At 34.7% G+C, this 27173-nt stretch overlaps 2 protein-coding genes across 2 annotated transcripts; one reads left to right on the top strand and one right to left on the bottom strand.

Annotated features, from left to right (window-relative positions):
* Positions 1–249: 249 nt before the first annotated feature.
* LOC100241273 (aspartyl-tRNA synthetase-like) lies at positions 250–19097 on the bottom strand. Its single transcript, XM_002271322.4, has 15 exons — positions 18628–19097; positions 17681–17824; positions 15707–15816; positions 14275–14386; positions 14063–14134; positions 10813–10904; positions 10494–10614; positions 10001–10123; positions 7668–7863; positions 7372–7559; positions 7203–7274; positions 6209–6307; positions 6019–6099; positions 1964–2021; positions 250–632 (listed from the first exon to the last, which is right to left on the bottom strand). Exons 1-15 carry the CDS (start codon positions 18961–18963, stop codon positions 463–465), a joined length of 1974 nt encoding a protein of 657 aa, XP_002271358.1. The 5' UTR covers positions 18964–19097; the 3' UTR covers positions 250–462.
* Positions 19098–21167: 2070 nt separating this feature from the next.
* On the top strand, positions 21168–25455 carry LOC104878843 (uncharacterized). Its single transcript, XM_010649712.3, has 3 exons — positions 21168–21481; positions 22289–25044; positions 25142–25455. The coding sequence occupies exons 1-3, from the start codon at positions 21295–21297 to the stop codon at positions 25214–25216; spliced, it is 3018 nt and encodes a 1005-aa protein (XP_010648014.1). The 5' UTR covers positions 21168–21294; the 3' UTR covers positions 25217–25455.
* The last annotated feature ends 1718 nt before the right edge of the window (positions 25456–27173 follow it).

Here is a 27173-nt window from a genome sequence, read left to right as displayed (position 1 = left end):
TCAAGTTAGAATTTACAAATAAATATAATAAAAAATAAATAAATAAAAATATTTTTTATTGAATTATATATATGAATGGGCAAAATATATATATTTACATAATCTACCCGTAATATATCATATTCTAAAAACCATCCAAATAAAGACAAGTGAAATGGGTATCTGAAAAAACTCACTTCATTACCATCCCTATTAGCAAACCCCACATTGACACTGCTGAGTGAGGCAATTGAATCTCAAAAACAAGCATTAAGACAGGAATTTTAATGCAATAATGATGAGAAATAAATAGCAAAATCCATATGTAATACAAATCTTTCTCCAAATTATACACCTTGTGAACCAAAACTGTATTGGATGCAGCCCTGGAGTTGAATGATCTTCTAGTGAATGAATAATACTAATGAAATGGGCAACCAAATTAAGTTAGCAAATGGATAAGAAAATGAACAAAATGAGTAACTATTGGGTCTGATATGAAAGATCTTTTAGTTGCTGAGGATCCACCTCTGAGGGTGTCCTAGTCAGGGCACACTGAGCAGTTGTGGTTTTTGGGAAGGCTATAACATCCCTGATGGAATTAGCACCTGCCAATAGCATCACCAACCTATCCAGTCCATAAGCTATCCCCCCTGCACCAGGAAAAAAAAATAACAACTTAACTATAACTCCAAATATTGAGATAATAATCAGGCGCTCAGACTGCAAATGAACTAGATGGTTGTACATGACCATGATGCTTAACCAGTCAATGCATCAGATTCAGATCAATCCATAGTGTTAATAAAAAGCCAACTCACTCCTCAAAAATCCAACCCATACAGCAATCCACAAGTGCCATAACATTAAAGAACCTTCCTGAATCTGTAAAATATCAAGATACCAGGAACATGGAAAAAATCAACAAATTTTATTTCCAGATCCAATCTCCTGAGAGGCATTGGCTTTAGAACTTAAATTGGAAAACCATAGAAATTTACCATTTGGATTCTAGATGTTCAAAAGGAAAATCTGTTTTCTAGACCATCAACAACATTTGTTTGGTTATGTTTGGTTCCAGAATGTACTAAGGAAAGAAAAAAAAATATTAAGGAAATGATTTTCTCATGTTTGGTTATCTATGGCAAATTCCCAAAAAAAAAAAATTAAATATATTTAAAATTAATTAGAAACTCATGCATTTTCAAATTATTTAATTTTTTTATCAAAAAGATAGTGAAATAAGTTTAAAGTAACATATAAAAATAAAAATAATTTATTGACTTTAAATCTATTTTGTATTTTCCTTCACTTTTTCTTTCCTTATACTTTTTCTCTTTATTTTCTTTCCTTTATATTTTCCTTCAATTTTTTTGGGAACCAAACATAGCCTTTAAGTTCAACAACTCTCAGAAATGATCAAACTCATTTCTTTTCCCAGGCTATTCAGTATTTATTAAAGATTCCATTTGGATTACAAAAAGTACGAAAAGGAGTAAAAAGAAAGTAGGAGATATTCCAAATTATCTTTATTCTACTATGAAAAATATGAAAGAAAATAAAGCACAATGAAAAATATTTTGGAACTTCTATATTTTCAAATTCTTCATTTTTTAATAGAGGAAAAAATAGGAATACTTGAACAGGCATGCCAAAAAAATTTAGAAAATTTAAACCTATTTCTACTTTTCTTCACTTTTTTCTTTCATTTCATTTTTCATCTCTAAAATCTTTCTTTTGTAATTCTATCTTCCATCAGAAAAAGATGTGCATATATTCTACATCACCCTATATCCATGTCTACTTTGCAATTTAATGGCTTCATTTTCTATTATTTGGGTGCCTGTTGCAGTGGACAATACACACCTCTGTACAAACATGGAACATTTATTCGTGAGAAGGAATCATACTATGCAAGGGACATGCATCTGTTAGTCCATTACACTTAAGAACAATACTCTGGCTAGGGGAATGTGTTTCTTACCATGTGGAGGAGCACCCATGTCCAGAGCCTCTAGAAGGTAGCCAAACTTTGCCTCAGCCTGGAGACAAAAGAAGAAATTGCCAAATGAGAATCTACGAAATTCTTTTTTCTTTTTTTGGCAGAGAAGAAAAAATGTACAAATTTCAAAAGCTAATAATTTTAAACCAACATAAGAGCAGCTGTTTTTGTTCATTATTATCACATGCATGTCATAGTACAGTATAGCAAGGGCAGATGGATGTCAATAAATGCACATTCTAAAGCATGGTGACCAGAAATACTAATGCCTTCCTGATGAATTGTTTGAAACTCATTATCAAAACACAACACAATCCAGCACAGAATGCTAAATTTAGAAATTCAGAATATTTTCATTTTTTTCACCTTTGTTTTCGTTCTTTTTAGCATGAATATTAAAACAGAACTATGAAACTAACATTTCAAGGATATAAAGGTTTATGATTCCTCATCTATCGGTTAATTAAGTAAATAAATAACTTGAAACTAGCTTACTGCATTCTACTAAGATAATAGAACCAAACATACCAACCTAAAGATGCTGTCATTATGCAGGGGGAGGGATTGGATTTATAGACAGACGGTGATCCACTTCAGGTCAAACTTCGCGATTCCCCTCCTCTTATTTCCAAGGAGGACGTCAGGCTTGCTCTTGAGTTGCGAACCCCAGACGCTTCTGAAGCCTTGAGTCCAGGCGCCACGAATGACGTATTGATGGAGGAGACCACTCGCTTTCCAGGTCAGAACTCCGCTTACTCCTCTTTTGGGGACTGTGGGATCTTCTCCTTCTTCTTTGCCCTCCAGTGTTAAAGCTGCGGGACACTTGTTATGTTGGGAGGATCCGGGGGTTTTTCAGTGGATGGTGATGTTCTTGAGCCAAGGCCTTTGCGTATTGTTCAGTTAGATGGCTTGGAGGTACAGAGGCCAACCCACCAAGTGAATTTTGGGGGTAAAGTCATGGTAGGTATGGTTAAGGATGCCTTATCCAACGATGCTTTTGGAAAACTGCTCTCGTTCAGTAGATTCATGGGGTTGCCGCTGGAGGGCTTCAAGAACGAAATCTTGACACTGTTACCAGGACTGGAATGTAGAAAAGGGGCAAAGATACTGCTCCTGGAGGAAAAAAAGAGTTTTTTTCCTCAGGTCCAGATTTGAGAGAGTTAAAGCTAGAGTGATCCATTAATTAAGAGTCCTCTTCAGTTCAGGAAAAAGGAGTGGAAAAAATGTTGGGGAGTCTTCGAGGTGTATTGATGTGAATTAGAATCCTCCCTTGACATAATGATAAGGATAAGAGGAAGGCAGTGAAGGCCCTTTTAAGATCGCAAAGGGCAGACCTAATTTGTTTGCAGGAGACAAAAAAGCCAGCTCATGTCCGTTTTGGTAGTGAGAAGTCTGGGATCAGGAAGATTTATGAAATGGGGAAGTGTGTACACTAGAGGGTTTGAAGATGTCTCTGGCAATGAGGCATTTTTCAGAGGTAATTGACGAGTTGCAGTTGAGGGATTTGCCTCTCACCGGGGGCTCCTTCACTTGGTGTGGTCACTTCTTAGTCTCAGAAGACTAGGAGAGTCACTTTTGCGGCCTATTTCAATGCCTGTTGCCTAAACCCACTTCTGATCATGCTCCTATTTTGCTGGATGGAGGAGGGATCACAGGCAGAAAAACTCCCTTGCACTTTGAAAATATGTGGCTGAAAGTGGAGGGGTTTACAGACTTGTCAGGAATTGGTGGATGGGCTATAATTTCAGGGGATCCTGCAGTCATATTCTTGCTAGTAAATTAAAGGCTCTCAGTCGGATTGGTTTTTGGAAGGCCAAAGAAAAAGACTGGTCTCTATTCAGAGGAATCTGAGGCTAGAAGATGCGCAGTGGAGGACTTCAGCAAGTGGGCAGGCATGGAAGAGATCTCTTGGAGGCAAGAGAATTATGGTTGAAATAAGACGATAAAAACTCAAAGTTCTTTCATAAGATGGCTAATGCCGGAGAAGAAGGAATTTTTTGTCTTCTGGTATGGTGGATGGTAGGAAGTTGACTGAGGAGGCTGAGATAAAGGAGGGGGTGGTTAACGCGTTTCAGAATATGTTGTCAGAGACTGGGACAGGAGACTGAGAATTATTGGGTTGCCTTTATCCTCTTTGGACAGTGATGAGGCGGCACTCCTTGAGGTTGCTTTTTCTGAGGAAGAGATCCAGACTGCACTCTCTGAGTGGGGATAAAGCCCCTGGACTGGATGGGTTCATTTTGGTTTTTTTTGGCAATTTTTTTGGGATATAGTCAAACATGAAGTAATGGGGCTTTTTCGTTGAATTTCATGAATTAGGCCACTTTGAGAGAAGTTTAAACTTCACCTTTATTGTTCTCATATCTAAGAAAGGGGGAAGAGATGATTTGAAGGATTTTGGCCCTATAAGCTTGGTGGGGAGCCTTTACAAGCTTTTAGCTAAAGTTTTGGCACATAGATTGAAAAGAGGGGTGGGGAAAGTGATTTCAAATTCCCAACATGCCTTTGTTGAAGGTAGGCAAATGTTGAATGCAGTTCTTATAGAAAATGAAGCCTTTGACTCAAGACTAAAAAGCGGAAAAGGTGGAATTATTTGCAAGATGGACATTGAAAAGGTTTATGATAATGTGAATTGGGGTTCTTAATAGCAATCATGGAAAAAATGGGGCTTGGGGTTAAGTGGGTACATTGGATGAGGTGGCTATATTTCTTCAACTCATTTCTCGATTTTGTTTAATGGATCCCCAATAGGCTTTTTTCAAAGTTCTAGAGGCCTATGACAGGGAGATCCTCTTTCTCCTTTCCTTTTCATTTCAGCAATGGAGGTGTTTTCCTGTATATTGAAGAGGGCTTTACAAGGAGGTGTTCTAGAGGGCTTCTTGGCTAGTGGGAGAGGAGGCGAGGGTGTGACAGTGTCTCGTCTTTTATTTGCTGACGATACCTTAGTTTTTTGTGATGCAAGCAAGGAGCATGTGAAGGTCTTGAGTTCGGTGTTCATGTGGTTTGAAGTGGTATCAGGGTTAAAAATCAACCTAGACAAAAACGAGTTGATTCCAATGGTGGTAGTTCCTAATTTTAGCTCATGGCCTTTATTTGATTTCATTAATTGGTTGGGATGTAAGTAAGGGGGTGATTTTTTTCTTTTCCTTATCTTTTTGGCCTTATCGCCTTGTATACATCATGTATACTTTCAGGTCTACTTCTTTAGGCTTTCTTAATTCAATTGCTTTTACTTATCAAAAAAAAAAAAAAGGAACCAAACATACCAACCCATGCAATCCTGCTTCCTTTCAAAATTAAACACCAGATTTTGGGATTACGTTTTCTGTCAACCGCAGTCCAGAATTTTTGTTTCAAATGAAGCATAATTAAAACCCTGATTTTCAGGAATGATGTAGCCCCAACAACCCCACATAATCTTTATTCTTAGTTCATCAAACCCCCAAATCAAGGGAAAATAGTCCCATGACCATCCATTGAAAAGTTTTCAACTAAACTAGATCACCAAATAAAGATTTAAGCTATACACTAAATCAGTTGGTGTTTCTGTTGAGAGTCTAGCTAATTAATAAATAAAAGAGGATATTTGTATTTTCCCATTACCTTTTGGCATACAAATTATAAGAGCAGTGTGGGCTGTAGAGAAAGTCTAGAAATTCTCAATCCTTTTCTTTTCCATTTTCTCCCTTCCATTTTTCTACTAAACAACCCATAACTAGATCAAATCCCAGATTGGGGGTGAAAATTTTATTATTGCAATTCCATTTAAAAATGACAATCAAACAAATCAATCTCCTATTTTCAATTTATTCAAATATGAGATTATTCTATTTCTTTTCTTTTTATTTAAAATAAAAAACTTTTCCATAAGCTTGAGGCCTTTTTAGGAGGTTTTGACTGTAACAAATGGTTGCTTAATGCATAGTGGTGTAGCAAGAAATATCACTGGCCCATAACATGCAAAAAGAAGCCAAAATAAATTTCAAAATGTAAGCAGACCAAACTAAACATTAAAAATAGGGGTTTGGCCCCCTCACCTGTTCAGGTGAGATTCCAACAATTTCCAAAACCTTTTCTTGGACTTCGCGCTTAAAAATTCTCAAACTTCCTCCACCAATCTAACGACACCATAGAAGCAGGTGATGCAACACATTGGTTACTAACTTGCAGGTGATTATCAGAAAAAAAATTTGGAAAAAGAGCACCAAAAGGAAAGGATATAAATACCTCAACACCATTGTAAACCATGTCATAAGCTAAGGCACGGGCTGAGGAAAGATCTTCCATATCTTCAGGATTTGGGGCAGTGAAAGGGTGATGCAAGGCCTGAAAAAGAAAATTTACTCTCCAAACGCATGCATAAATAAGAAAAATGTACTAAAGAAAAGGACTTGTGACAAGTTACACTAAATTTTAACTTGTTAGCACTCAAATTCAAACTTAAAAAAAAGACCTCTCTATCCCTCCCCCAACATCCTGTCAGAAAAGCTCCTATCTAATTAATAGCAGAAAAAAGAGCCAGGTAAAATGCCATACACAGTTCTTTTTCCATATAAAAACAATTTAACAATAGCAAGTATAATTTAATACCATTGGTCAAAATATCAAAGGCAGAAGCACAATACTTAAATTCTTTAACATAGCAACAGATCCCATCAGAAGGTAACATAAAAGCTTAACTAGGTAAAGTGACAACATGGTCATTTCCCCGATAAGGGTACAGAAGATTCATAGCATAATAGAACAATTTTTTGGTGAAAAAAGAAAATGGAATCACATAGATTAACTTTACAACATCTAGATAGCATAACATTCTCACATATTCATTTATAATCCCGCAGTTTCCAAGGTAAAACACCGGTTCAAATATACTCTCAATCAATATCATTAACAAACATATATTTGCAAAAGAATGAATTGTAGATTTCTCATGCATAGAGATGCATAACACTGATCTCACTAGATTGCAAGAGATATAATAGACATGTGACAAACCTCAGCACTTCCGCACGAAGACAAAATTTCCTAACAATTTACAATGGCAAGATCTACCCTAATGACAATCAATTGAGCAGTTTAACATAGCAGTGATGTATTTAGTTAATTCCTTAAATAAGGCAGAGGTTGTCCATAGTGACAAGTAAGTTTCTTTCATAGGCGGTAACAATTTTTTTTTCTTTTACTAAAATTGCATGTGACATGATATGGACATGAGACACACCTCAAGCCTCTGCTCTGCACTGTTCCACTCAAACATTGGAAAATCGGTCACCCACAGAATTGAATGCCTGGACTATATATCAGAGAGGGAAAAGCAAGTAATGTCAGACACAGGGCAAAAAACTGTGTCGTATACACATTTCAAAGTAGAAGGTGGGATACAAACTTACATGATCAACCAAACCCAGTTCGTGGGCTATAAATACCCTAAGTCTGTCTAGAGTTTTATTAACTGAAGCATGGTCACCCACTGCAAATAATATGAGATCACCTGATCCTGCAGAGCATTGTTTTAGTAACCGCTTTTTATTTGTTGGATCCAAACTTGATACCAGTGCAGGAATTCCTTCTACTTCCCCTAAAATAAAGCAACACTAAAACCATCAATGGTGAACCACAACATCTACTCAAATAACACCACAGAAATAAATAAAATAACTAAAATGCCATCATTGCCACTTTTTACCATCATCCAAGACCTTCAGGAAGGGCAAACCCTTTGCTCCAGATTTGATTGCTTCACTGTAAATATCACCCTTTTTAAGAGCCGTGTTTGAATAATGTTTTGCGCCCGAAGGCACACATAAGACTTTGATAATTCCCCCACTTGCCAAAGTATCTGCAAACACCTTGAAGGTAGTCTCTGAGAAAACATCAGACACCTGCAGTTCCAATTAATAAAATTAAACATAATTTAAATCATGAATTTGATAATCCAACATCAACTAATTTTTTATGGTGAATGACAAAAATTCTCTCAATTTGGTAATTAATATGCAACAGTATAGCTTATACCTCAAACTTAAACAGAGGAAGAAAAAAAAATGTCAGACTTAAAATCACAATCTCATGGTTGAGATGTGGTATTCATCCATTTGAACTACTGGAAAGACCCAAAAACAGATATTGGAACAAACTTAGAAAGCGAAAATGCTACCTTCAGGTTCCCCTAGCTATTTATAAATTAATGGAATAGTTCTACAGTAAGGAATAAAATTAAATATAAATTTTCAAAAAGAAAGGAACGATTAGGTGTTAATTATGGAAGCAAATTGCCAGAACTCATACTAGTCGGACAGGAAAAGGCTTAGCATGGACTAACTTCACCTGTGAGCTCATGACAACATAGGATGTAAATAATACTTGAATGGAATTAAGCAGCAAACTCATGGTTGCTACAGAAATTTTTTTTTTTTTTTTTTTTTTTTATAGGTATGGTTGCTACAGAGAATTAAGTAATACTTAATAAACAATGAATTTCCTTAATCCATGAACAAAAGAAAGATTAAATTCAGCAAGATGAAGTAACTTTGAAAATATATTTTTGATAGTCAAATAACTTTAAATCTAAATTAAATGAGGAAGACAATTATGACTACTAGATAGTTGTTGATCCATAACAGGGGAATAACAGGTGATAAAATTATATAGAAACCTTCACATTCAAGGTTCAAAATACTGGCCAAGTCTGGTACGACTCAGCCAAGTCATACCCGCCTCAGCTAGGTCCGAGATGATTTCGATACCCAAGTTACAATTTCAACATTGAATATTGACACGGTACTAACTCGCCTTCAATCGTCTAACTCAACCGATTTTTTGAAGAAAAAAAAAAAACTCATTTGACTAGACGAAGTTTCAAATTCGACCCCAACACCCCAAGTTACATCACAAATCCCTCTCTTCTTCTTTTTCATCCACAAAATCACCTTTCTTTGTTGCCTGCTACTACTATTGTAGCAACTTAAAGTTGAATGACAATCCAACACCAATGTTCCCTCTTCCTCCAATCATTGTCTTCAAATCCTTTTTGCTATTGGCAACATCTTGAATGGTTATGTAGATTGTTTGCTGGTGACGACATCTCATTGGTGCCTTGGTTTTTCTTGCATAGATATCTTTGGTTGTACTTCATGGACCTTGAAAGCTTTAAAACAAGATTCACCCTTAGCTGAAGAAGAGGACTTAGATTTGGGAAAAGAATGGGAATTGGATATTTTTTTTACACACCAATAATATATATGATATTATATCATAGTATTATCTGGCATTGTCCATTACTGATTAGATGTATGGGCTGAAGATAGGATTTCAAAAATATTTACGGAAGATAAATGGGGATATTTATATGGCTATGGGCATAAAGGTAAGAACATGGATATTTATATGGTTATAAATATAAACGGTTAATAAATTAATTGAGTTTATTCTACTTACAAATTGAGAAAAATAATTAAAAAAAATGATAAAATTCATATAAGAAGATATCATTCAATATATTTTAATAATTAATTAATAAAAATATAACTGTTTATCATATTGATTTTTTTTTTTTTTTTTTTTGAATTTTTGAGCAATTATATTAAATTAGCATATTTTGAGTATCATCTGATATTGATCCGAGTTACCAAGATCGATGTTCCTCGGTGCCTTCCGAATCAATGACCAATACCGTAATTTTGAACCATGTTCACATTATCTAGGACCACAACAAAAAAAAGACTAATGATATTCACTACCAATCAGAAAACAAAAGGAGAAAGAAATAAACATAGGATAAATCGAATATCAGTAACACATGATAAAGCAATAGATAACTAAATGAGTACAAAGTATAACTAAAATAAGTACATAGTCTATGTTCTGCCAAGAGAAGTTTTTAGGATTATGAATGAAGATGAGAGAAGCCGTGCATTCTCTCACAGTCCTATTTTCTTCTTTTACCCAAAAAAAAATGGTCAAGTCTAAATAATTTTTTTTATCAGAAGTGTAAATAGATAAATTAACAGAAATAAATACCTCTCTCAACTCAAGATCGAAACGAAGATCTGGCCTATCAGAACCATATCGACTCATTGCTTCAGCATATGTGAGCCTTGGGAAAGGGTTGGGTAGTTGGATGCCCTTAATCTCTAGAAAAACCTGCAATTTTTGTCATCATGCTTTGTAATGTGCAGATAATAAGAGGCTGTTCCTCAAACCAGAATTCTGAACATTCAAAGTAAAATTAAGAAACATGCAATATTGAATACATGGATAGTGAGATACAAAAAAATGCTTTCTGGCTATACAAGCACTAAACTAGACCACCGAAACACACACACACACAGACACACACATAAAAACCTACTTCAAGTCAGGGCTCAAGTGTATATTCAGATGCTAATGAGCTAAACTGGAATGACACAAACTTGTCTCAGCCCAAATCAAGCATGAGATGAATCACAATGACATGTCTTCTTCTTTAATCCACAGAATGGTCTTCTGATGGCCCTGCACCAGAAATACTAACCTGTCTTATCAAATCTTCATTGAGCCTCAGCATATCCTCCAAAGGAGTGAAAGCCAATTCCATATCCAACTGTGTGAACTCAGGCTGTCTATCTGCTCTAAGATCTTCATCTCGAAAACATCTGTAAACAAAGAAAAGCAAACTTTAATTTTGTTTTTTTTTTATAGGCGTCTTGACTCATTAATCATTATAAACGAAAATAACCTATACTGTAGAGCTATATCTTCACTGGAAGCAGAAAACTCATAGCACAGTAGAAATAAGCAATAAGCATACAAGGACTGAATCCAGCAAAAACAGCTTGTAATAAAAAAACTACCTTGCTATTTGATAATATTTATCAAAGCCGGAGACCATTAGCATTTGCTTAAACAGTTGTGGACTTTGGGGCAAAGCATAGAATGTCCCTGGCTTCAAAATACACATTAGAGTGAATCAGACCTGCAAGCCAGGAAAAAGTTTTCAAAATAATAGATGATTTATCTCCTAATAAAACATTCTCCTTCACACAAAACCAGGAATGCAAACGTTTTGTTACAAGACTAAGAGACTTAACATGAAAATATTGAGCATCCATCTATGGCAATAACACCTCCTCAGAAAGGAAGATCCATACCCTTCTAAGCATGCATTTCTTTATCCAACCACTACATCATCTTTTTCCTTTTCTTTTTCTTGTTTTTTTATCTTTTTTGGGTTAAATAATGGGGAATCCAGCCTAATAGTGAGGCATTTATTCTAACCGTCAACAAAGCAAACCCCAAGTGTCATGGGCCCACTCTTCTACACTATACCACCATATCATCATATGTAGTAAATAAAAAAGAAACAAAAATGAAAAAAAACAAGATTCCAAAAGAATGTCCAAACTAAATCACATGCATCTAGGTACATATATTGCCAAAACTACATAAATTAACAAAGTATAAGTATATTTACAGTTTACGCATGCATATACATAGTTGTTTAAAACTTATGATAAACAATATGATACAATCATATGACACAATTTCTTTAATGAAAATCGATTCGTACAGCCAAGTATCTTGTCTTAAGCATATCTTATGACACATCTACAATACATGATACATGATACAACAATACATGCATTTTAATTATCTTTCATAGTTTATGAGAAAAATCAAATTTGAAATTCTTTTTCCTTAAAAGATTAGAAGAATTATTGCATAAATTGTTCAAAACACTTTAAAATTAAAAATTGATCATAAAAGGGAGAGAAAAGTAAAATAGTCTTACATGACAAGCTATATTCTTGTTACCGAACTATACATAAAATGTTCCATGTAAATTTATTTGAACAATGAATATTGGGAATCATCATTTATATGATTTCAATGTTGACATTGGAAATGATGATGAGTGATAAATAAAAACTTTTATTTAATATATCAGTTTTTTTCCTCTTTCTTCTAATGAGAAACGAACAAATTCATTGAGATGAATTTAGAAGTACAAATGAAGGATTGACAATCCTTCCGAAGTATACAAAATCTTATCAAAAGAAGAGATGGATAAAACTTCTCTAAGCATAGAGAGACATCACAAGAGCACCACATGAAACTGTACAAAGAAAAGCAACTAGACACTTCTATAGGGGTAAAAGATCCCCCATAAAATGAACCTGATGCATTGTTCCTCTCTTTACCAAAAGATCAGTGACATTATTAAATAAACAAGAAGACAAAGAAAGAACAATCCAAGGTACATGCAACATCTAGAATTTAATAGAGCCACTCATTGTATGGTCAAGACCGTCTCTCAAATTTAGCCACCCAAGATATCAAAATAGTAGAGTCCTCTTCCACATATAGGTTAGAAAGGCTAAGAGCCCTAGCATGTAGCAAGCCCTCTAAAAGGGCTAAAATCTTTGTCTCAATGACTAAACCCTCTCCTACAATTTTTGAAAAACCTCTAACCACAAAACCACTATGGTCTCTAATCACCCCTCCAATCTCCAACGGACCAAAATTACCCAAAGCACAATAATTGAAATTTAACTTCCCACTAATGGTGAAACCTAAATAGGGAGTAACTTCCATTTTAACCTTTTCAATTACATACCATACCCCAATTAAATTGTATAGCTCTAAGAAAAGTGCCCTCAAAAGCTATAGTATTAGAGGACCAAAAAGAGGAATATAATAAATTAGATCCCATCTAATCTCTTAAATCCTCCACTTGTCCTCAAAAATTCTTACATTGCTTGCCACCAAACCATCAAGATCAATATGAGACGAGCAATATGCCAAGTACTCTACCTTTGAGAGTACTCTCAAACTCCCTAAAAGAGAGGTCATCATGTCACTGACTCACTTATACTTCTAAGAGGAACCCAACCTAACCTGACTAATCTAAATAACTTGTGCCACAACCCACGGTCTCGGACAATTTAGAAAAAGAGATAATCAATTGATTCTTTACTCCTCAGACATATTGTGCAATGGTTAGGACTAAAGGCTTTATAAGTTTTTTTTTCCATTTTTTTTTTTTTTTTTTGAGAAAGGAATAATGATAAACGCGAAAAGTCAGAACTTTGGAGATAACACATAAAGATGCACATATCAATAATGTAAGTATCAATGCCTAGTTAAAATTTGGAACTAAAAATCATATCTAAAGATTCAAAAAGTTTATTTTGATACACCTTGTGATGAGCCTATGCATTAAACTTATATTTTATTAAATTAAATTTTTCAAAACTCTAGTAATCAATGTTTTCATATCATATGACATAATTCAACTCTTTAAATCCTTCTAGTTTTCATGAATTTTGTTACATATTACTTTATACTTCATGCCTCCCACGTATTTATGTATCTCACATGTGTATGCATATTTCTCTATTTATTTTTGCATTATGTAAAAGAACTTATGATACATATTACAATACGATATATAATATGGAAAAACAGAAAAACGAGACATGATATGTTTTATGAATTAACTATGTGTTTATGCACAAAATATACATGTGTGAACCCATAATATATATGTACAAAATATTCATGTGAACCCATACATATGATTGTATACTAGCAATATTGCTAACAGGGGAATCCAAACCAAATCATTATGTCCTCTACAAACTTTCCAGGAAGCAGGGAGTAAAAATCATGGTTCAAGGTACAATTATAGTTGTCAGTATAGCATAAGTCAGCCCCTTTTTTATGCCCACCCAATCATTTAGAACATAAATAAAAAATTTGAGATGGTTAATGCAGGAGAACATGCGATTCCACAAGTGCTAGATAAGCACATAGCCTAATGGAATTCACATTGTGCCCAATTAGGGTGATTACAGTTTCCACCTCCACAAGGCCCTTTTTATGCAATGATGTGGCGATAAACCACTTAGGCAGCTACCAGATAAGTGCAGTCACAAGTATCGGCGACTTATATTTGTGCATTTTGTTGAGTCTCATTTTTCAACTTGCAAGAAAACATAATTCAAAAAGGAAAAGAAATACTAAATCCCTGATCACATGCAACTGGAAATGGATTAAGAGCAAAATCTCAAATTTAAAGGCAGATGGATACAAGTCAAGTACCTGAACTCTTGAGGGCACCAAATAATCCCGAGCACCCTCTGGAGTAGATCTAGAGAGTATTGGAGTCTCAATCTACTCTACAAAAGTCACGATCAAAATATAGTATGAAAATTAAACATAAATCCAAACAAATAATATTTTAAGTGAATCCTATAAAATATAATATTTGAAGTAAGAAGTTCAACTGTAATTAAAACTGCAAAGGATAATACCTCCACAAAACCATGTATATCTTCTAGGTATCTTCGAATGAGTTTCACCACTCTATGTCTTAGCATAATGTTGGAATTCATTTGCTGCCGGCGTAGGTCAAGGCATCGGTATCTAGAAACATATATATGAATCATCTCAATTAATAAAGCTACAAGAACGCATATTAATTGGAGAGGAGAAGAAAAAACCCAAAAATCACAAAATCAGAAAAGAATTTTGAAATCCTTTGTGAACCACCAGGTTCATATAGAAAACAATAAGCTTATTTTTTTTTACATGAAACACTAAATCACAACTGTGCAAGCACTGGTGAGGACAACCAAAATGATGTTCAAAAAACTCTGCAGCATTTCAGGATTTGGAAACACTAGCTTGACTCATCATTGCTGAGACAAACCCAACTTCTTAGCATTCATCATGCAGCAACACATGCCAGTTATTGATTGATAGATAGAAGAATCATGGCATGCACTTTCATGAACTATCTAAAGCATTGTGCATATCCAGTGGAAATCACACTCACTTGGTAATATAATAGGTAAGCTTGAAGGAGAAAATACACCACTTTGAGCTTTGTTAATTTATTACATGTCGACTTTGGTGAACTTGAAGGAGAAAGAGACATCAGTTAGAGATTTTTCTTTTTTATCACACAACAGTTTTTTTGGAAACGACCAAAGTTACAGCATTTATTTCACTAAAGATTGGATCTCTCTACTAGTGTTCTGGTCATGGCTTCTAAGGGTCTTCACATTTTTGCTCCAACGGACACCTTTAGTTCCATAGACTGCAGTATGCTTGATGGAGGAGCTTTAGGACACCCTTGGGGAAATCCACCAAGGGACTTTGATAATCAAAGGAAAAATTTACACCAGTTAAGCGAATCCATAAAAAACAATTCCCTCAAACAACAAGCTTCCCGTCAATTATCAAAGCCCTCCTTGGCAATTTCATTGCCTATACCACAGTTTCAGCATATGCTAAAATCAAAAAATGGACATTAAGAATTCAAAAAATAGCAGGAACATGACTAATACACAGTAACCCTGAAGGCTGAAGCAAACTCCAGGGTCTTGATAACCGTTACCATCTTTAAAGAAGCTGTATGCATAATTGTAAAATGGAAAAGCTGCTACAAAGATCTCCTGTATAAGGGTTCTTGTCATTAAGACATTAACACGTCTGATCAAAAGTGTTTCAAAGAATAAGGTACTAGCATATTTAAAGCAGTAACATTGAGAATGGGGGCTAGAAAACTAGGATCAGTGATAAGAAGAATCACATGAATCTTGAAATATAAGAATAAGTGTTATTTTGGGCCTGACTAACAAGAAAACTAGAAGGCATAAGGATAGCAGAGTATCAAATATAAATTATGTCACAGTAACTTAGATGAGAGTGATTTAATGAGAGCGATCTTAAGCAAGCTACCTCAAACGGATCTCCTCCTTAACAGTATCTTTCGCATCATCTGCAGTGGTAACCAAGAAGGGCAACTTAGATGTCACAGCATTCAACACTTGGACATGCTCCACAGCAACCTGGCATGCATAAAAAAGAAGCATAAAAGACTAGCTATATGATTGCAACCGTAATAAAGCACATGCCAAACTTGAGGGGGGAAAAACACTATGGACCAAAACTTAATATATAACAATAGAACACAGACAAATCCCCATTGTAAAGCTTAATATACATCTTTCAAGCACAATGAATTAATTTAGCCATAAAACTAGAACTATTAAGTATCCATATTCAATTAAGGAAACTAAATCAAATATACATCTTTGAAATGTAATGAACTTTGATTAATTTTCTCATAGAAATAGAATGACTAGAGCCCCTTCAACTGTCAATTTATTAATTTTTTTATTGTTAACCAGAAGAATACATTCCCTCCAACCAGGGATTTCTAACACTGGAACCAGGATCTTATTCTTTTCCATTCAGTCTGTGCCAAGCCAGGTTGACCTTTTGTTGTCCCTAATGTTGCAAATAATGCCTTTATCTAAACTTAAACTTAGTCTTTATATATAAGTTATTTTTTTAATGACAAATAATAATTATTATTTTTGTTTTAGAAATTAATTCCAACACTACTGCACCAGATTAGCCAAAAGAATATTAGCAATTTTTCACCTCTAAATTCATTGTCTCTAAGCTATGATTGTCAATTGTCAATGAATAGCATCCATATTGTCAGAATTAGGGAAAAGCCACATATCTCTCTAATGAGATTCCATGTTCCAATATCAAACTTAAAATTTGGAAAAATTAAAAAATAATAATAATAATTATCAGTATCCTCTGGGTCCTCCCCACAGTTAGCGCAACTAGGACCCATTTGTTTCTTTATATATCAACAAACCCTTGGTAGGTAACCCATTCTTAAACAAGATGCCAGAAGAAATACTCGCAGTTGGTGTTCTATGTTCTTGAGAAATGTCAAATTAGAAACTCACCTAATCCTCAATTTTGGTGTTATCAGTAAGCTGTGGACGTCTGTCTTTGCATGGAGCGGCATGGTTCATGATAGTTCAATTAAAATTTACTCCAAGTTCACACAGTTGTTATGTAGGAAGAGATACAAGAATGGATGGAAGAAAGCTCCTCCATTTTTAACATGCTCTGTGTTTGAAAGGAGAGGAATAGGCCCATCTTTAAGGAAGAGGAGAATTCTGTCTTGAAAATGAAGAAGCTGTTCCTTCAAATCTCTTTTCCATGGGTGATGGAGACCTGGTATGTATCATTATTCATTATTTGATTAATTCTTTTTCTTATCTTCTCTATTTGTTCCGTTTCCTTTTAGATCTGACTGTAGATCTGGTACTTACTACTTAGGACTGAAAACTCTTGCTGACCGAATTATTGAATCAAATAACACTGTAATAAAAGTCAATGCATTAGCTTTTTTTTCCCTTTCAACAACCAAAATCCACTGAATACATCAATGGAATACTTATAAACCTTTTTCTTTTTCTTCTTTCTTTCTGACAGGCATTGATGAAGTACGAATCTGTAAGGTTCAGACTAGCCTGAGTTTGATCTTAAGTGGGTGGGGCAAGCATGTGTTGAAAAGTTCTGGCTCCTGTCCATCACTTCCAATTTCAGGTGCAATCACTAATCATGCGCTCAGGCAAGACCAACAAACCAATCCTGAAATGCTTGATGAATGATTACACTGGAAAGATACTGAATTTTTTGAACTGGACATTTGCCGCATACAGCATTTAAATAAGACAACAAAACTATTGAAAAAGGGTGGTACTAAAGAAAGAGAGGAAAACAAAAATTGGCATCTCACTTAAATAGCATCAGTGTCAGATGTACAATCAAGACAGAAAAGAAAAAAGAAATTGCAATCTTCAACAAAAATAAATAATAACATATTAAAATGAAATATACCTCAATTAAGCCAGTTCTCATTTTCTTATTGATTGACTCACTTGGCCGAGATCGAACAATGCCTTCTACAGCAATCACATACTCAAGTCTCAACTCATTCACGGTAGAATGTGCTTTGGGGAACTCATCGGGAAGGGTTGTAACCTATGAATTAACAATGCAAAACATCATATAACAATAAATAAAAAAAATGGACATAAAATCAACAAAAGCAGCATTTGGTTGAATAAAATTATATTTGACTTGAAGTTCTGGTACTGGATGTTTCTAAATTTCTGCATTTACTGCAGAATCCTTTGTGAATTTTCTTTGAATTTAAATACAAGGCCAAATTCATTAGGATATTAAGCAAGCAAGGCCCAAATTCCCAATACCCATTTCAAGCAACCAAACACAATTGGTGACAAAGTTGGGTTTTGGGAACTATTAGGAATATAATGAAAATTAAAAGCAAATAAATCAATCAATCAATAACATTAACATCACACAGAAGTGCTATCAAATCAATTCATGATGATAAAATTCACATTTTGACAATAATTTTTGAATTGGAATAATTCATATAGAAAACCTACAAAAACAATGTCCTCTTGGGTGTTCTTACAAATTCTCATCCAATTTCCAGGAATATCAAACAAATCCTCACGCACCAGTCCCACTATATAACATTAACATCACTTAACAACTATGAAAATAATCTGGCTTTAAAACAAATAACATTAAACCAAAATTCCCATTCAACTCTTACCAATACGGGCCGACTCAATTTCATATAGTTTTTAGGCCAAACTTAGAGGAAAAAGACCATTTTAATGTATTCTAATATAAAATTACATGTGTTGAACTGCCCCATTACGAAGATTATGATTACAGTACTTCAATTTCATGCCCAAATAGTTGAATTTCGGGAAAGCAAAAGCATTACGCAGATAAGCGATGACAGATACCTGAACGATACCGGTATGGTCGCGTAGATTGAGGAAAGTGAGACCTCCATGGACACGGTGAAGCGCAACCCACCCACAGATGCGGACCCGTTTGCCCACATCGTCAACAGATAATTCGCCGCAAAATCCGGTTCGGCTGACCCATTGAAGAGTGTCCTTGAGGATTATGGAGGGTTTGGGATCGGAAATTTGGGTTTCTGTTGAAAAAGAAGCAGAAGCATAGGAAATGGTTCTGTTCGGGAGTAGTTTTGGATTGAGTTTGAAAATGGTGCGGCAGAGAGGGAAGGGTTTGGAGCGAAGAGCTATGAGAGGAAAGGCTCTGAGAAACAAGGACATGGCTAGAGAGACGGTGGAGATAGAGATGACAGTGGGGGCTTTACGCTACCAGTGGCGTTGAGGATGGAAGGGTTTAAGGATTGAGTAGGGGTCTGTTTGGCTGGAGGTGGGGTGTAGGAATATGCCTGTTTTTTCTTAGGCTTGAAACCACTGTGACCTATTTTTTATTTTTTTATATAAAAAATAAAAATCCCTCAAATAACCCTCCAATGGAAAAAATTCTCAAATTAGGTTTCTCCGTCACGTGGTAATCCACGTGGGTTGGGATTTCCCCTTTTTCTTGGGGATAAAAATTAAAATCTAATTAATAACAGTAATTTTAAGTACAAGTTTAAAACTATAATCATCGATTATGATTTTAAGTTTAATTTAAAATTATAATTAACAACTATGATTTTAGACTTAATAAATAGAAAACACTAAAAAAGTTGTTCGACATGTATCGGGTCTGCTTTTTCTTTATAGTATTTTCTTTTACATGGTATATAAGTTCTTTATATTTTGATAATTAACAAATTAATACATATTTAAATGAAAACATTATAATTTTGAACTTAAATTAAACTTGTTTACATAAGATATTATACATCACAATAGATGCAAAATAAATAATTAATATAAGAAATTTATGATACTAAATTTTTTAACAAAAATAAATTAAAATATTTTTAAAATTATAAAAAACATTTTTAAAATAAAAGGCAAACCCTTATAAAAAATTTACCAAGTTTGGAAATCACACCTAAAAAACTATATGATAAATATGTCTATATATTATAATATATATGAACCAAAATATTTAATCTCGCATATTAAATTTTTAAAATATATATATAATCACATATTTTTAGTAAAGACTTATATATATGAAAAAACGATGAAGGATAATTTTTAAAAAAAATTATGGCTCATTTGATTTTTTTTATAAAATAAAAACTTGTTTTTAAAAATTATTTTTAAGTTAAAAAACAAAAATTAATTTTTTGTTCTTTTCTAAAATAAGGGTGTTTGATAAGTTGTTTTTAAAAAACATTTTCAAAATATTAAAAAACTCCTTTGGATAAATAGATTTTAATTGTTTTAAAATTTGATTTTTATAAATAAAAATAAATTAAATTTATATTATAATAATTCAATTTAATTCAAGCCTTATTAGAAATAAAATAATTTTATAATATTATAAATCACTTTTAATAGACTATGAATACTAATATTTTTAATAAATTCATAAATTATATTTTTATTAAAAATATATTACTTTACTACATATGATAAAATATGGATATTAACATATTCATTAATGCATAATTTTTTTTGTTAAAAATAAATAATAATAATTTAAAAATAACATTGACCAGTAATATTTTATTTAAAATGAACTTAAAAATAAACAATATCTAAATTTTTATATCTAAATAAATCAATTTTTTTTTATTACATATTCACATTTAGTACTATTCGATTACAAAAAAGTATTCTAGAGTAGTTTTGATCTTATCTACAACTAATTCATTAAGTTTTTTTAATTTCAAATTATTCTTAAAATCAATAAATTTATTAAAGAATCTAAAGCATTTACGTCTTTGTTCTTATTTGATTTAAAATTTAATATGCATACAAGAAAAACAAAGTCATAACTCATTTTCAACCAAAATTTCAATGTATTATTTCATATTCCAAAATTTTTAATATTGGTTAGTGAAGAATTTTATATATATATATATATATATATATATATATATATAAAGAGAAAGATATCCTATTCTATTTCATGTGCTTTTTATGGGCTTTAAATTATTTTTATTTTTATTTTTAAAAAAATATAAGTAAAAACAAATTCTATTTATTTTGTGAAAATTCGGTTTGTTTTTTTTTAATATTTTAAAAGAATAATAGGTAAATAGTGTCATATATTTTTAGAAACAATTTCTTATTTTTAAAAACTAAAAAAATATTATTTACTTGGTAAGTTGAGTAAAATATCCAACATTAAAAAAAAAAAATCATTATAAATCTATTCATAACTCACCACTTTCCATAAGAGTGAAAGTCATCAACGGCTAAATTTGCATCTCCAAAATATTTACCGTTTTGAAATATAGGCAGATCATAATGATCCAACGGCTTCAGCACCTTTCTTGATCTTGGGAATATTTTTTTCTCCAACGGTCGAAAAAAAACACTATTTAAATTTTCAAACTCTCCAGAACGAGCCGTTACAATCTCTGCAGAAACGCATCCAAAAACTCAAATCACTTCAAGATCTCAAGCAAACTCCTCCTGCCTTCTTGCTCTCTGAAGACTCTTCATTCCATCCTGAAATCACCAACCATGGCTGTTTCTTCAAACGGGTCTCCCTCACCTTCGCCGGTCACAAGCAGATCAAACCCCAATTCAAGAAACTCAGAAATCAACAATACTCTCCGAAGGAGTTTCAGTGGAAATCCATTCACCAAGCCTTCAATCGTCGCTAACCCGAGAGGCTTTAATCCTGTTACACCTGCTAACAGTCCTTCAGGTTCTTGGGTTTTTCTTATTAATTTCTTTTCTTGTTTAAAATTTCTTTTCAATAACCCTTCGATTGTCTCTAACACTAAAGGCGTTAATCCTGCTACACCTGCTAACAGTCCTTCAGGTTCTTGTGTTTTCTTTTTATTCTTTTCTTGTTTAAAATTCTGTGCTTTCTTGTTTAAAATTTCTTTTCACCAAGCCTTCAATTGTCGCTAACACGAAAGGATTTAATCCTGCTACAGCTGCTAACGGTCCTTCAGGTTCTTGTGTTTTACTTTTTATTAATTTCTTTTCTTGTTTAAAATTCTGTGCTTTATGTTTGTCTGTCGGGAAAATTTTGGACATTCTTTGTTGTGAATAGTAGTAGTTTTAATTCGGTTTTTCTTCTTAGTGTCTTTTTTATTCTAAGATTTCTTGTACTGCCTGTTTGGTTTCTGGGAAAATAAAAGAAATTTGGTGGATGGAGTTTCAGAGGAAATCCATTCACAAGATCTTCATCTTGGGTGGTGGGATGGGGGCCGGGGAGAGTTTTAGTATGGTTATAGCTGAAAAGTTTCCTTCAGGTTCAAGGGTTTTTTTCTTCTTTCTTTATTTATTTTTTGTTCTAAATTTACAGCACCGCCTGTTTGGTTGCTTAGAAAATGAGAAAAAGAAAATTAAAAAAAAAAATCTAGTTTGATTATGGGAAGGGTTAGATTGGGTGTGACATTTGAAATTTCTAATTTTATCATGGGTGGCATTTGAAAGATGTCCTATTTTCTTTTGCTTCAGTAGTGGAATTAGAACTCTGATTTGTTTCTTGATACTGTCATAGATTTTCCACGAAGATACTCCATTGCAAAAGAAGGTGGTGTTCCTCCACACCAATATGAGAAAGAGAATGAGAAAGATCAGAATGCAAAACCAGTGAGAATCAGATCACCAGCTGTTTCAAAGGGTACAAAGAACTTCATGTCCCCAACTATCTCTGCTGCTTCCAAGATTGCTGCCTCTCCCAAAAAGAAAGTGTTGCTTGAGAGGAACGAACTGATTCGAACTTCATTGTCATCATTTTCAGATGGGAAAAGTCCTCTTAGTCCATTGAATCTCCAGGAAGTGGTTGAAGATTCTGATTCAAAGTCAGCTTCCTCTGATTCAACTATGGTAGATCCCGGAAAAAGGAAGGAATGTCCTGTGGCTCCTTCTCCTTCCAAAGCTTCCAAAGGCGATGAAGTCCTTGATTTTCCGGTGCCTTTGAAATCCAAGAATGACTCTGAATCCTTATCAGAGACCATAACCATGGGATCAGACTGTGTTGGTATTGATGATTGTTCAAAGACCAGGCCTAGTCCTTCTCCTTCATCAACTTCTATTCTGGCACCACTTGATGCTGATCCATCACTTCCTCCCTGTGATCCCTCACTTCCTTCCTATGTTCCCAAAACAAACTATGCTAATCCATCACCTCCTCCCTATGATCCCAAAACAAACTATCTTTCACCCAGGCCTCAGTTCCTTCTCTACAAGCCTAACCCAAGAATTCAAAAGTTACTCAACAAAAAACAAGAGGTCGGCTTGAGGGGATGTAAGCGACTTGAGGATAGCTTTATCTTTGAAAGCCTGTCTGATACTGAAACCCCTGAAGATACCCAATCTGAAGATTCTTCTTCCGTTGAACTGGAAGGACAAAATGAAGAGGTAGAAGAAAGTGAAGCAGCTTTGACAGAAACAGCCCAAGAAGAACCCAATGTGTCTGAACCAAATCCCATTGACATCCGCACTTCTAATGGGAGGGCCCTTGAGGCAAAAGGGGTGTCCAAGTCATATTCCTCTTTCAGATTGAAGCCCATTTTTGTTCTGTTGCTCCTGTTAGTTGGGTGTTTGTGTATACCAATTACTGACTCTCCATTCATTATCTCAGTCATTGATTCCTCTGTCGGCGAAGAGTCAAGCTTCACTAAATTGTATGAACCAGCTGAGCTCGCTGAATTTGCAAGAACAAATTTTGATGGGCTGACTAGAAACTTCAGGCTGTGGTCAGCTAACACAGTGTCTTATTTCTCCAAGATGATTCCCATTGTAAAAGAAACAAATGAATTGGGTTTCTTGCGGTTTGGTAACTTCACAGATTCACAAGTAGATATTGTGGGCGGTGCATACCTTGTGAAGGAAAATCAACAAAATTTGCAGTGGCCTATGAAGGAGCTAGAGGTTGGAATTGTTCAAATGAAAGAGCAGGGTAATATGGTCACTGAAGCATATGAAAAAGTTGAAGAGGCTTCACAAGTTAACCCAGAATTTGAAGAGGCTAAGCTGACTTTGCAAGCTGAAGTAATTGAACCCGATAATTCAGAATTGGAACAGATTCAAGAGGAATATCACGTTGCTTCTCATACTGAGCTTGAGCAGGCCTCACAGGGTAAAACAGAATTAGAAGAAGCAAATCTCCCTCTACAAGCTGAAGTCGCGGAACCCCATAATTCGGAAGTGCAACAGACTGAAGAGGAAAGTAGTGTTGCTTTTCATATTGACCATGAGGCACAACCCCATAATTCGGAAGGGCAACAGACTGAAGAGGAAAGTAGTGTTGCTTTTCATATTGACCATGAGGCACAACCCCATAATTCGGAAGTGCAACAGACTGAAGAAGAAAGTAGTGTTGCTTTTCATATTGACCATGAGGCACAGAGTATCATAGCTGAAAAGGAGCAGGAAGTTCAAGTCTCACAGGTTTCTAAAATTGAGCCTGAAAAAGTGCCTGAAGCTGAGAAACTCCAGGGCGAAAATAAACTGGTTTCCCGTGCTGAAGTTGAAGTGCAGCAGATTGAAGAGGAAAGTAGTGTTGCTTCTCATGTTGGCCCTGAGGCACAGAGTATCATAGCTGAAAACGAACAGGAAGTTCAAGTTCCACAGGTTTCTGAAATCAAGACTGAAGTGCCTCAAGCTGAGAAACTCCACGGAGAAAATAAACTAATTTCCCATACTGAAGTTGAGTCCAGTGGAGCAGTTTTCGAACCTGAAAGCTCAGAATCAGAAGCTTGGACAGCAAATTCACAAAGCTTCAAGGAACTATATCTGTCACTCAAAGAAAAATCCTCTGCTGTTAACGTTTTGGGGATTTCTTTGCTCATTCTAATTCTAACAGTAGCTGCAGCTTTCATATTTCTAAAGCAACAAAAACCTCCTACCCCGAGTCCTGCTGCAATTCCCATGGATCAGTTGCTGGCCAAGAAACTGGCTCCTATCCCTACAGCAAGTGTGGAGAACACTCACCAAGGGCTGTCTTCTAGGAATTGGCCAACCGAAGTTGATATGGTTGGCGAGTCATGTCCATCTGAGATGAGCAGCTTCCAAAGGAGCACATCCTATGGCAAAAGAGGATCAAAGGGGGCAAGTTTTACATCAGAATACTCAATGGGTTCACCATCCTATAACCAAAAAGGATCTAAGGGGGCAAGTGAAGCTCAAAGCCAAGAAAGGGGGCTGAGGAAGAGCAACAAAAGAGAGTCCCTTGCTTCGTCATCAGAATACTCAACGGGTTCACCATCTTATGGGAGTTTTACATCATATGAGAAAATTCACATTAAGCATGTAAGTATTTTACTTTCGTTCAGTATTTACAAACATTTGAAGCACAATAACCCACATTGTCTCTTATATGTTGTTGCTCTTGCGCTGGATTTTGAAGGGATGTGGAGATGAAGAGGTGGTGACTCCAGTTAGGAGATCAAGCAGAATCAGAAACCAGGTTTCTTCTCCATGATGCTGCATTTTAAGCCTTGTATTGGACCCCTCTCCAGAATTAGGAACCCCAGGTCACTTCTTTGTGATGCTGAAATGAAGCCCTGTCTTCTGCTAGTCTTTATTGTGTGTGGCTCCACTTTTGTGTATGGATGAAACACCATCTAGTTCTAACTTAGGTTGATTTAATTGTTGATTTATTGTAATTTAGACTCCTTCTCTGTTTAATTCAATGTTGCTAATCAACATTTTCTGTTGTTATTATCTCCACATAATATCTAACTGCTCAGTGCTCATCAGTGTCTTAAACTTCTATTTCTTGTGCCACATAATTCATTTGTTAATCAAGCCAACTGGGTCTTGCCTTCAACATTTTAATCCTTGCTAATGCAGGCAGGTGTGAAGGGTGTTGGGGGGGTTTTACCCTTATGAATTGTGCTCATGTTAGATTGGTACAGTATCATTTCAGAAAATTCTTCCAAAAGAATGTCAGTTAATAATTGATTTAGAATGCGATGAAGGCCACAAGAAGTTTACTTGCAGAGACTTCCATCTTGGCAATTTCTTGTTCATCAGGACAACAAGAAGAGGTTTAGAGACATGGAACCAGAATACTACACTAGACCACAATTTTTTAATATGGTAGGTGAAGTGATTTTAAGAGAAAAATCAAGCACCACTGCTCTAGTCAATGCTATATAATCCCCTCATTGCCATGTTCCTCCATGAAAACTCACCAACATGCATCAAAACTACCTTAAGAACTCCCCAACACCCCAATCCCACCAAAAAAATTTGTCCTTTCTGATCCTGTTAGTCTTCAAATTCATCACTACATTCCATAACGAAGATCAAACAGTCACAGAATAGAAAGTACTGTTGGTGATTGCATGAACCACAGACAGAGACACAAAGATATTTCAAGGGGACTGGTGTAAGACATCTTTCAATAAAACACACAAGCATGCAGAGCTATAGGGTGGCTATCTTGCCCTCATGGAGATTTTGCAGCATGGCATACTGGTATTGACATTTTTCTCCTATACTACAACAAGCAACACCATATGTAAAGAGGATTAGACTCTTTGCAGATTTTATTACTAAATTTTCAGGGATTATGCCCCATACATGAAATCACATGGGCAAAATTTACATGTAATCTTGTCTACTCTTGTAATCTTGTCTACTCTAACTAACCTAGAAGCATACAGACAACTTGCTAATTTTTCACACCATATCTTCTTTGTTATTCTGTAATCTGTTGGTTCTGGCAGCTACTGTTTTCATTGTCTTGATGGTTGGTTGTTGGCCATGCTCAATTTTCATATTGTTCCATCTATATTGCTACTTGTAAGAAGAGCCACTAAGCACAAGTTGCTACTAGGTGGCTTGATGATCAGTTATTCTGGACCACCTACTCTTGTACAAAAAATTAAATGAAACAATAATCCATGAACCTAAGACTTAATGTGATTCAACATTGTGCCTACATCTCCAAGAAGAGTGAAACACTCAAACCAGTAATTATAACCCTCGAACTTAAAAATTCCAGGAGTCTCAACTACACTCGAACTCACAATTTCATTTAAAATATATTCCTATATTCTTTCCCAATTTCTTACAAATATTTGATATGGGGATAAACTTATTTCTATAATAAAATCCCACCTATAGACAACAATAAGGAATTTTTTACAAAATATCATTCAAATATGGAACTATCAAAGACATAGAAATAAGTCCAAAAGAAAATTTGAGACACTTTACAACAATCTCCACCTTGGCTCAAACATAAACATCTTCACATGTATCTTGTCCAAGGTACTAAATTTTACTCTTTTTTTAAATGGGATAATTAGAATGTGGGACAATTGTGTTTTGGATCCGGTTGGACTCAAAAATTAAGATTTGGCTCATGAAAGTTGCATAATTGATGGAAATGATATAAAATGTGAAGAGACCAATATACTCTTCAAAAC

The sequence above is a fragment of the Vitis vinifera genome, chromosome 3 (genome assembly GCF_030704535.1).
Source record: "Vitis vinifera cultivar Pinot Noir 40024 chromosome 3, ASM3070453v1".
Classification (NCBI taxonomy): domain Eukaryota; kingdom Viridiplantae; phylum Streptophyta; class Magnoliopsida; order Vitales; family Vitaceae; genus Vitis; species Vitis vinifera.
The sequence above is the reverse complement of the archived record's forward strand: the minus strand, read 5'-3'. Positions and strand labels throughout refer to the sequence as shown.